The sequence below is a fragment of the Podarcis filfolensis genome, assembly GCF_964270895.1.
Source record: "Podarcis filfolensis genome assembly, chromosome: 2".
Classification (NCBI taxonomy): domain Eukaryota; kingdom Metazoa; phylum Chordata; class Lepidosauria; order Squamata; family Lacertidae; genus Podarcis; species Podarcis filfolensis.
The window spans coordinates 101425806-101437825 of NC_139605.1; the positions used below are offsets into that span (position 1 = coordinate 101425806).

Genomic DNA, 12020 nt, shown 5'->3' on the forward strand with positions numbered 1-12020 from the left:
ATAAATATCTCATACTCTCAAAGCAGGCACCTGCTCTAGCAGAAGGGGAGAGTCACAGCGCTGCTGGAATTTCAGGTCAGATGGAGCTCATTAGAAATCGGTTGCTGAAATACCCTGGTGGATTAAATCCTCCTCGGGGGAACAGTTAGTGCTTTTAGACTGAGATGCATGCAGAGGGATTGTTATTTTGGACCTTGGCTTATGTAGAAGACAAACTGTCAGATCCATAAACAGATATATGAAAACTCTTAATAGTCATGTTGACCTGACACTCTCATCAAGCAAATGTCAGCTGCCTTTATAAAAAATAATTGTAAATGGCCAATACAAAATATATCCTTCAGAACCCCCAGAACAGTAGCCTGGGAGCAATTCCATGTCCATGGCAGGACCACACACTTGTGACACAAATCTCACAAGGAATATAAATAAACACAACTAAAGGCACCTAATGATATTTACCATGTGGCAGTGGTAAAGAAGGGATATTATTTCTCTGCCACCATTGCATTCTCAGTGTCGAACCAGCATCCCAGTCACTGAGAGGAAGTTCTTCATTACTGTGTTGATAACTATATTAGACATGATCCCTCTATTCGACCAGCTAAAATAAATTAACTTCAGCAAATACTTTTATAGGACCTCAGCAGTGTACATTTAGGTTGCTTATATTTTATATTTTTATATTTTATTTCCAATGCAAAATTATAACAAAAATCACAAACACTGAATCCAAAATAATACTGTACAAAAAAGAAAGAAAAACAGAACACAAAAAAGAAAACAAAAAACAAAAGAAAAAGCACACATCTACAAATAAAACCATATTTTATCATATTTCATCATTCTAATCTAGTCATTACAGTGGTACCTCGGGTTACACACACTTCAGGTTACAGACTTCGCTAACCCAGAAACAGTGCTTCAGGTTAAGAACTTTGCTTCAGGATGAGAACAGAAATTGTGCTCCGGCTGCGCGGCAGCAGCAGGAGGCCCCATTAGCTAAAGTGGTGCTTCAGGTTAAGAACAGTTTCAGGTTAAGAACGGACCTCCAGAACGAATTAAGTACTTAACCCGAGGTACCACTGTACATACATATACACATATTGACTTCCTTCCTTTGTTCTAAGACCTCAATTTTTTTACTTTTACTAAGTTGTTGTGTCTAATGTAGATTACTTCTATCTTTATACTTTTTAATATAAATATAAAAAAGAAAAAAAGTACAGTTAGGTTGTTTAAATCCCACTGAAGTCAGTGCAATGTAAGCAACCTAACTTAGTTCAGTTAGGTTCAGGCTTTACAGTCTATGACTCTTAATCTGAAGTTAATTTATGAGCAATTTATTTTTAGGATTGGGCAGCTTTCGTGAGACACACTCCTCTGCTGTTCACCATTCCTCACATTTTTGCAATCTTAGAAATAATACCATATTGCCGGCAATATTCTAGGAAAAGCCGTGTGTGCCAGAGGATTTTGTGCTTCCACACACCTGTGACACCAACCTGATTTCAGAAAGCAAAACTCTGGCGGCTTAGTGGTGTTTTCAGCCCACTTCTCTTGCTTCTCACAGCCAGCAAAAATGAAGAAGAAAAGAACTTCTTGCTACTGTGAGGGAATGTCGTGAAGCGAGCCAACCAACCCCAATATGTTTTGATTCCAGCCTGTGGGCAACATTTCACAGAGTCTGATAATATTTATTTGTTAAAACTATTTATATACTGCCTACAATACAATATAAAGGTGGTTTAAACGAAGCAAAAACGTAAAATCTCTTAAAATACAACAGCAATAAAATAAAATGTGTACTGACAATGCTGCTTGGTTTAGCAAAAACGTTATGACAAATGGCTGGCAATCAACAGCCAGCAAAAGCCTCAGCATAAACAGGTAAGTTCTCCTATTTTTCCTAACACTTGTACCCCAATATCCTGGAATGTTTTTGCAATTTCAGACCTTTTAATTGGGAGTGGGTGGGTTAGGTATCCTTCCAATCCTCGCTGAGAGAAATGAAGTTACAGGGAACCAGGTAGAGGGCCTTCTTGGTAGTGGCACCCACCCTGAGGGACACCCTCCCCTCAGATGTCAAGGAGATTAGTAACTTTGTTGTTGTTTAGTCGTTTAGTCATGTCCGACTCTTCGTGACCCCATGGACCAGAGCACGCCAGGCACTCCTGTCTTCCACTGCTTCTCGCAGTTTGGTCAGACTCATGTTTGTAGCTTCGAGAACATGTCCAACCATCTCATCCTCTGTCGTCCCCTTCTCCTTGTTCCCTCAATCTTTCCCAACATCAGGGTCTTTTCCAGGGAGTCTTCTCATGAGGTGGCCAAAGTACTGGAACCTCAGCTTCACGATCTGTCCTTCCAGTGAGCACTCAGGGCTAATTTCCTTAAGAATGGATGCGTTTGATCTTCTTGCAGTCCATGGGACTCTCAAAGTCTCCTCCAGCACCATAATTCAAAAGCATCAATTCTTCGGCGATCAGCCTTCTTTATGGTCCAGCTCTCACTTCCATACATCACTACTGGGAAAACCATGGCTTTAACTATACGGACCTTTGTTGGCAGGGTGATGTCTCTGCTTTTTAAGATGCTGTCTAAGTTTGCCATCGCCTTTCTCCCAAGGAGCAGGCGTCTTTTAATTTCGTGACTGCTGTCACCATCTGCAGTGATCATGGAGCCCAAGAAAGTAAAATCTCTCACTGCCTCCATTTCTTCCCCTTCTATTTGCCAGGAGGTGACGGGCCCAGTGGCCATGATCTTCGGTTTTTTTGATGTTGAGCTTCAGACCATATTTTGTGCTCTCCTCTTTCACCCTCATTAAAAGGTTCTTTAATTCCTCCTCACTTTTTGCCATCAAGGTTGTGTCATCTGCATATCTGAGGTTGTTGATTTTTCTTCCGGCGATCTTAATTCCGGCTTGGGATTCATCCAGCCCAGCCTTTCGCATGATGAATTCTGCATATAAGTTAAATAAGCAGGGTAACTATACAACCTTTAGAAGACATCTGAAGGCATCCCTGCATAGGGAAGTTTTTAATCTTTATAATGTTTCATTATGTTTTTATATGTGCTGGAAGCCACCCAGAGTGGCTGGGGCAACCCGGTCAGATAGGCAGGGTACAAATTATTATTATTATTATTATTATTATTATTATTATTATTATTATTATTACCAACAGGATCACTATCCTGTCCATTTCACCCCGATCTCTTGTACTTCTGATCACACTTCTAATTTTGTTAGGTACATTCTACAATGAGCAATGTTTGTACCCTTCATCATCTGCATCTGTGAAATCTGGCCTTTCCTGTTTCTGCCAGCAGCTATGAATAATGTTCCATTTATCTTTTGGATCTTGATATTGGAATAATTTCAATCAGTAATTGGTGTGTGTGTGTGAATGTGTGTCCTACAATGGCCATGTCCAATATCTCCCTCTTTCCCTCTCTCTCCCTTTTTGATAGAGCCATGTCTGGAAGCATTCTTCCTCTAATCACTGATGTAGCAACCCTGCTTTTTCCTTGTGAGGGAGGGGGTGAATTATCATTACTATTTTTAAAAAGCGGTCCTCCAGTTTCTTGCCATAATTGGCTGCAAAGTACAGTACTTCAAAACCCCACCTTGTTTGCCTAACTAAATTGGTGCAGGTGCCACCAGCCCGGAGAGCTTTTCAGCCACTGATTGCTATGGCAACCCTTCGTTTCAGCTGTTGCCTTTGCCAGGAGCACAGCTATTTATCTCCCCCTAAAGAAAAAGAGGCATGAAGTGTATTGAACTCTCCGTTTACCGTGGGATGTAGCTCAGGTCTAAATTGGGAACAGCCTGCATCTCAGGAAGGCTGTCTCGCTGCCCATGTTCAAAGGACGATGAGCTTCATAGTGGTTCATCAACTGAACAGTGCCACCTTAACTGCTGTGGGAATAATACTGTAAATATCTAGGGATCCATGTTGTGTGTGTGTGTGTGTGTGTGTGTGTGTGTGCTTTCTTGTTGTCCCTGCTTCTTTAAACATCTGTCTGAAGCTCAAATAAAACGTGGCATGCAACCATGGGTGATAGTTTCCTTGCAGAGCAAGGGAAGTCACCTCTGATGGGGGCAGTTGGAAGCAGAGGAGACAACACTCAGGTCTTACGCTGCTCCACAATGTACTCTCTTGCCCACACCCCTTGGGATTTCAAATAAGCACGTGCTGTGGGGAATTTCAGCTGGAAGATTTGGAATGGAGAAATGGCACAAAGGGAAAGCCTGCATGCGCACGCACTTTTTGACATGCAGAAGTGACTTTGTTTAATTTCTATACCAGCCTTCATCCGAGGATCACAGGGCTGTTTAGAACATGGGTAGGCAAACTAAGGCCCGGGGGCCGGATCCGGCCAATCGCCTTCTCAATCCGGCCCGCGGACGGTCCAGAATTCAGCGTGTTTTTACATGAGTAGAATGTGCCCTTTTATTTAAAATGCATCTCTGGGTTATTTGTGGGGCCTGCCTGGTGTTTTTACATGAGTAGAATGTGTGCTTTTATTTAAAATGCATCTCTGCTTTATGTGTGGGGCATAGGAATTCATTTATCCCCCCCCCCATATAGTCTGGCCCCCCACAAGGTCTGAGGGACAGTGGACCGGCCCCCTGTTGAAAAGGTTTGCTGATCCCTGGTTTAGAATATAAAAAAACACAAAAATGCATACCATAGAAACAAAAAGAACCCCAGTTACCCCAGTTTAAAAGGGTATTGAATGTTTAATTAGCCAAAGGCCTGGGAGATGAGGAATATTTTTGTCTTGGGCTTAAAGATATGTAACGAAGGCGCCAGGCAAGCTTTCATGAGGAGAGCTTTCCATAAGTGGGAAGCCGCCATAGAAAAGGCCCGTTCTCATGTTGCCACTCGCCGGACCTCTTGCAGAGACAGCACTTGAGGAAGGGCCTCAGGTGATGATGGCAAGGGCTGGCTCAGTTTATATGGGGAGAGGCAGACCTTGAGGTGTTGAGGTCCTGAGCTGTTTCGGGCTTTATAGGTCAAACCAGCACTTTGAACTGGACCTGGAAACTAATTGGCAGCCAATGCAGTTGGGCCAGGATGTTCAAACCATCTTTTCCTGGTGAGCAACCTGAAGTTTCTAAACCATCAGAGGCAGCCCCACATATAACACATTGCAGTAATCTAACTTAGAAGTTATCAAAGCATAGGTGACAAAAGTTAGGCTATCCATGTCCAGATAGGGGCACTTGCTATCAACATGTCCCTGAGTCAAGCAGGCTTCTGTCAGTCACAGAAACAGAACCAGTAAGGAAGTGCCAATTCTATAGGGATGCCATTAACAGATATGGTGGGCAGGATATTTCTCAACCTGTAGCAGGAGACTTCGGAGAGCATAGCCCAAGGGGCCTTGAGCCCCACCTTAAAAAACCACCTGGAACTCCTTTTTTTGAACAACTTGTTTTCCTTTGCTTATAGGGCGGCTTTCCCTTTAAAAGTTGGCCTAAATTTGCATCTACACCCATATACAGTGGGATCTCTGGTTACATACGCTTCGGGTTACATACACTTCAGGTTACAGACTCTGCTAACCCAGAAATAGTGCTTCAGGTTAAGAACTTTGCTTCAGGATGAGAACAGAAATCGTGTGGCGGTGGTGCGGCAGCAGCGGGAGGCCCCATTAGCTAAAGTGGTGCTTCAGGTTAAGAACAGACCTCCGGTACGAATTAAGCACTTAACCCGAGGTACCACTGTATTAGCATATGCACATTTATGTCACGGTCCTGTGCCCTGAGTGTTTTAGGGTCTAACAAAGCTCCTGGGCTGCCAGCTAGCTTCACCACACCAACTTAGAAGAAGGAAAAGCTTCCCCCCTCTCTCTATCTTGTGGCTTCCTTCTCAATAGAAGATAAAGCTTGAGGTATTATGGAAAGGACCCCTCAAGACGATGAGGGTCAAGGTATTATGGATGCTTCAGATTTGCACCAGCACAGGATACATATGTAGTGCTAGGAAACTCTGAGTGGCCTTGGTAAGTTCCAGTATTTCACCTCCATCAAAGCAAAATTGCAACTTGGTTCCAAATAGATGCTAGCTGCCAGGTACTTATAGATGCCACCTCCTCACACAGCTGTCTAAAATTAGGCAATTTCCGGAAATGCTGAGGCACCAACCCTTAATTTAGCATTCTGGTGCCTTTGTTATGAGAGTGAAGCACAGGAGAGTGAAAAGTGTTCTATTTTAACAGGGCATAGTATGACTTCCTGTCACACGTTGGCCTTTGTTATCTTTGTGACTCAGGCCCAAACCAGATGTGATGGCTGCAGGCCCATCTCTGTAAATGCCCGTTACGTATAAAGCAAAGGGCATGAGCTCAATTTATATGTGTAAAAGGCTGTGCATGGTTATGAAGAGCAAGGCCACCCCACAATTCACCTCTCCATCCAAGCACTTCCCTCACAACCAGGACACCTTTGTGAGAAGGTACCATGTAGGCTGTGGGTTAAACCACAGAGCCTAGGACTTGCCGATCAGAAGGTTGGCGGTTCGAATCCCCGCGATGGGGTGAGCTCCCGTTGCTTGGTCCCTGCTCCTGCCAACCTAGCAGTTCAAAAGCACAAAGTGCAAGTAGATAAAGAGGTACTGCTCTGGTGGGAAGGTAAACAGCATTTCCGTGCGCTGCTCTGGTTCACTAGAAGCGGCTTAGTCATGCTGGCCACATGACCTGGAAGCTGTACGCTGGCTCCCTCGGCCAGTAAAGCAAGATGAGCGCCGCAACCCCAGAGTCGGCCACGACTGGACCTAATGGTCAGGGGTCCCTTTACCTTTACCGTGTGGGCAAAGAGAAGGTTCAGAACCTCTGAGGCCCAAGTCCCTTTTGTCCTTTTGTTCCACCTTTTCATCTGATGTGAATGAGCCTTGCTTTTTCCTTGGCCAATTAAATAAATGCTCGTTTATTAACTATATAAGTTCTGTTGGTTAACCCATTAACCTGCCCATTAAATTTGCATCTGAGTAACAACAATGGGTGGCGTCCAAAAAAATACAAAAAAAATCCATTAGCAGAAGGACTGCTGTCTGCACAACAGAACTCTCCCTCCTTCTCCTCTGTCCTGAGGGTTCCCACAACCTCCTGGAGCAGATTTGGGGAGGGTGCAGAGCCTCAAGGAGAAGAGATAAGAGGATGTTCCATTGCACAACTGGAAATCCTTGAGCTAATGGAACCCACCTGATATTTCTGAGGCAAGGCATCTATTTGATTAAACATTTCCCCTAAATAATAATGGGTAATGCAGCCTGTGAACGAAATTAGGCCCACCAGATTCCCTAATTTGCCCTGTGAAGCAATTTTCCCAGCCACACCTACCTCTCACTCGCCTGCTATCCTATGCTCAGCTGTGAGACTGGTAAAGCCATGACTTTGGCCCTCTAGATGTGGCTGAACTACAACTCCCATCAGCCCTTGCAATCACGGCCATTGGCCAGGGATGATGGGAAATCAACAACACCTGGAGAGCCAGCGATTCCCCGCACCTGCTGTGGAGGAACAACTGCATTCCTGACCATTGCTTCGGAAGTGCAGCTTGCATCTGGCCTTGTTCACGTTTGGTGCTAAATGTAAACGGTGCTGCTTTCGGCTCAACAACTCAATGTTCTTGATATGTCACCATAGAAAGAGATCTCTTCAGCAACAGGTACTTTTCTCTCCTGTTGGCTTCCATCTTTGCTCCTCAGTCTCACTCTGTTGCCTTCTCACATCCCTTTTCCCTGAGTCCAGTGTAATTTTTTGTGTTTGTCAGCTGGTCCAGGCAACTTTGCTTAGACCTTGCTATGTCTGCTGCCACCTGCTTCCCAGTGCCCTTGGTATTTTTGGTAACTGGCAGCAGGCCCAGCCAGTTATTGGCTCTCATTAATTCCACTCAGAATCATATGGTTGACTTGGGACTCCTTCAAACGTGCAGTTTAGGCCCATGTAGTTTAGCCATCTTTTTGTCCACTTCTTACCAGCCATTTTGATTTTTCTCCCCACTCAAGCTGTTATCCAGTCATACAAATGGCACTCAGCTGCAACCATTTGAAGAGCTGCTGTTGCATTTTAGTGCCAGAATCTAAAGAGCCTTCAGGTCAGAATGTGGTGGCTGGCACCAACCTAGGTGTGTTTTAAGGCTACCGTGATGAAAAACCACATCCTCTGTGAGCTGCTTGAGGCTGAGATTCATTTTCATAGACCTTTCCTGCTTTAAACAAACTTGTTTCTACGCAGACAGTGATGGACAAATCAATCAGTTTTGGACAAATCTCTCAGTTGCTTATTTTTCCAGAAGTTCAGTTTTCCACATTTTTGTACACCAGTTTCCAATACAGTGGTACCTCGGGTTACATACGCTTCAGGTTACAGACTCTGCTAACCCAGAAATAGTGCTTCAGGATGAGAACAGAAATTGTGCTCCGGCAGCAGGAGGCCCCATTAGCTAAAGTGGTGCTTCAGGTTAAGAGCAGTTTCAGGTTAAGTACGGAACCTCCAGAACGAATTAAGTACTTAACCCGAGCTACCACTGTATATATTGTCCTCATGAAAATTCATTATTATTTTAAGGCATTTCCCCCCCCCCCATACACCCATGTTCATATGCAATATGATAGTGCATAAAATGTATTGATTTTACTAATATTTGCATTTTTATGCACCCTTTCTCTGAGAGTGTGTGCGTGTTATCTGGTAAGACAGCTGTGTCACAAAATTTAAAGAAGTGTGAATTTCCAAGGATAGCTGCAAGTTAGTTCTCGGGTTGTTTCAGAAAGTGTGAATTGGGTAGGTTTACATTAACACAATGTATTGTTGCCATGGTCTCAGGGAAGTACAAGATCAGAGTCTTCAACTCAAATGAAAGCATTTCTTACGCTTTCCCCCCAACCATTTTTGTTTTCAACTCGAGTATTTGGGTATAAAATACACAGAGTGGATCTGAGTCACCGTTAGCCTTTCCTACCCTCAAGTATATATATATATATATACTGCATATATCTTAGATCCATTTTACACCTTCCACAGGGCAAAGCTAGGTTTGGCACCAATCCCGGCTCCCTGATAAGTGTACCTGGCATGATACAAGGGTTTGCAAATTTGTCTTCATTGCATTCACACTTCAGAACATTTCTAGATGTACACTCTAAAACCCAATATGTGAAGAGGCCCGGAGTGACCTGACTTCAGTTTCCAATTTGCACTCATGTTCTGACTCCCCTCTCCACATGCACTCCAAGTTAACAGACTCTTTGTGGGTTATTGAATTTTGTCTGCTGGGCAGATTTTATGTATGGGAAGGAGAAGAATATAGCCAATGCAGTTCCTTCTTTTCCCAAACATCCTCTGCTAAATGGGCTCTCAACAGAGAAAAATCCAGCTGTTTTCCACCACAGGGCCTGCAGAAATCTCTGCAATTAATGATTCTGAGACTGTTTAAGTGTCCTTTCTTTATATGCAGTCGGGTGGGATTAATGTAATTTATTTTTTGCGCGCAAGTGGTACCCCCCAACCAGCCTCCCCCAGGAGAGGAGTCTGAAGTGGAGCTATTACTGCATAAATGTGCAAAGACACAATGCCACTGATGTCCTCCCTGGCTTTCCTCTCACCCCCTTTTTTTGAACGCAATGCAGCAAGGGACAGAACTGAAAGACGTCGGAGGGCAATGTTCTTTTTGCTGGCAATAATGCAGCATCCCTTAGGAAAGCTGGCATCTGCTGACAGCTGCTCTGAAATGCTTATGCTGCAAACCTATCTGACCTGAGCTGCATGGAGAACCTCCAGCTTAGCTCGGATGGGTACATTCCCAGACGTGCGCCTCGTGGCACGCTGACTTCAGAAAACCCCACGCATGCACGCACCTTGGAACTGAGCGCCGCTTTAACATAAGCCACCTCAGGCAAATGTGGGGGTGGGGGACAGAGAGTTGAATATGTATTGGCAGGGATTGTGGAGAGAGGGAAAGCCTGTTCCAGACAGTTATTGGGAGGAGAGGGAGAGTTCCCAGGGAATGTCTTCAGAGAGGGCAAGGACAGGAGAGGTTCTCACCAGTGGATGCACGAAAGCCCTGCTGCACGGAGGAACTTGAACCTCTTTGAACCTGGTGACACCCCCCATGCCTGTACAATACCCTGGGATCACCACATAACAGCTTATGTACTGACCATGCAATAGGAATTCTGCATAGCATTTGTGCTGCTGCTGCCTTCTGTAGTTTTCTGGTTCGGCAGCCAGGCAGACCACTGACTTGCTGCGGATTTGACATGCCAGCAGGTCACAAACTGCTAATATTGAAGTTGTTTTATAGGTTACAGTGGTACCTCAGGTTACATACGCTTCAGGTTACATACTCCGCTAACCCAGAAATAGTGCTTCAGGTTGAGAACAGAAATCGTGCTCCGGCGGTGCAGCAGCAGCAGGAGGCCCCATTAGCTAAAGTGGTGCTTCAGGTTAAGAACAGTTTCAGGTTAAGTACAGACCTCCGGAACAAATTAAGTACTTAGCCCGAGGTACCACTGTATTGTTTTCTTAACTTCTGATTCTCTTAAATAACCCCCCCACCCCCATACAGCAGGCAGGCAGGCTGTTGAGAGGTTGGTTTTTTGTATTGCTTTTTTAAAAAGTTAATTATTCATTGTCCTTTTTTGTGCGTGGGTGGGGTGGGGGGAGAAACTCCAAGTTTGGGTCCTGCTCCACGGTGAATCAGAAAATCATTTCTGCTGACTTAAGTTGCAGCTTCAGAGTTGCGTAACACAACTTTGTGGGTGTGCAGGCAGAAATGTGCCGGCGTGCTTTGAGAGTGACAATAGCCCAGCCCTCCCACCTCCCACTGAAGTCAGATGAGATCTTTATTAGTTAGTGTTGCTAAATACCATAAATCAATATTTATGTTAGCCTGCAAGAGTCCCCCTGGGAAGGATGAATTAGCATTAAAGCTTTTTGCAATGCAAGGGGGAGAGAAAACATGGTTGCATCAAAGCTCAAAGTGGGACAGTTCATCTTGTCTCCAAGGTGTTCAAACGGCCCCTTTCCAGCCCAGGTCCCTAGGTACTCTTTCGTGTTTGGATTTCAACTCGGCCCCAAGCAGCGACTGCAGCATTTTCCCCTTTTTTGATGCTTTGTGTAGCCATGTCTCCTGTGCTTTGAAGTCTCCTCTTCCACTTGACATGCTTTTCTCCATGTTTCATTGTGGAGAGCTGATTCCAGCAAATGCCCTTTCTCTTTTCAGAACAAACCCAGTTCTTAGACAATGAAAAGGCCTGCTTCTATTAGATTCCTCACCCAACATACGCACAAACAACCATTCGTTTGAGGTAGATACATGTCCACAAGGTAAGTGCTCTATGATATCCACAGCGGAATGCCTTGCTGTCAGGAGTGTGCATCAGATTTGGAGGAAAGGCAAATCCTTAAGTGGTTTCTGGCCAGTTTTGGAGATATTCCGGACTTGTTGGGGTCAAACTGTGCTCCCTCTGTAATCATGTGGCTGATCAAAATCAGGGGCCTCTCAAAGTCCTGGAAGCGATTTGGAGATCAAAACAAAAACCTGCAGGCACTGTATCTGCAAAACCTAAAACGTGTCTCTTTCCCCAGGCTTGAAAAGAAGGGTCTGTAGTTTTGAGCCTAGCTTTCAATCAGAGGGAATGATTATCTGAGGGCTCTCTAATCACACTGCTGATATGGAGGGATGTTAAAGTGATGTTGTCACCTTCTTCTTGTGTGCTCTGTGCTCCTTGTTAATTCCGACACAACCACTCCTGTCAAATCAGCCTCGCAGCTGTTGCTTTCTGCAACTCAGACTGGGTTTGGTACGCCTGCAAATGGAGTCCACTTCTGTCAAAAACAAAACAGATGTCGCCATTTGTTGATTTCCCCATTATAATCAGGTGGTTGTGGTGGTGGGGAGACATGAAATTCGGTGCTCCGGAATTGGGATTCCGATTCAGACCCAAGCCAAATCTCTGCAGCAGTCTGAGCTGAATCAGGCTCTTTTCCGAAGCACTGAATTGCAGTCTGTG

The 12020-nt window shown here is 44.6% G+C and overlaps 2 protein-coding genes across 2 annotated transcripts in view; one reads left to right on the forward strand and one right to left on the reverse strand.

Moving 5' to 3' along the window:
* Window positions 1-12020, reverse strand: part of APOH (apolipoprotein H) — a 351268-nt gene that overhangs the window by 251940 nt on the left and 87308 nt on the right. The gene's annotated exons all lie outside the window — the stretch shown is intronic.
* CACNG5 (calcium voltage-gated channel auxiliary subunit gamma 5) overlaps window positions 7487-12020 on the forward strand; it is a 63072-nt gene continuing 58538 nt past the window's right edge. Inside the window, exons 1-2 of the mRNA XM_083598978.1 lie at window positions 7487-7672; window positions 11231-11334. Coding sequence (XP_083455104.1) covers window positions 11324-11334 — 11 coding nt within the window. The 5' untranslated portion in view covers window positions 7487-7672; window positions 11231-11323. The remainder of the gene's footprint in view (window positions 7673-11230; window positions 11335-12020) is intronic.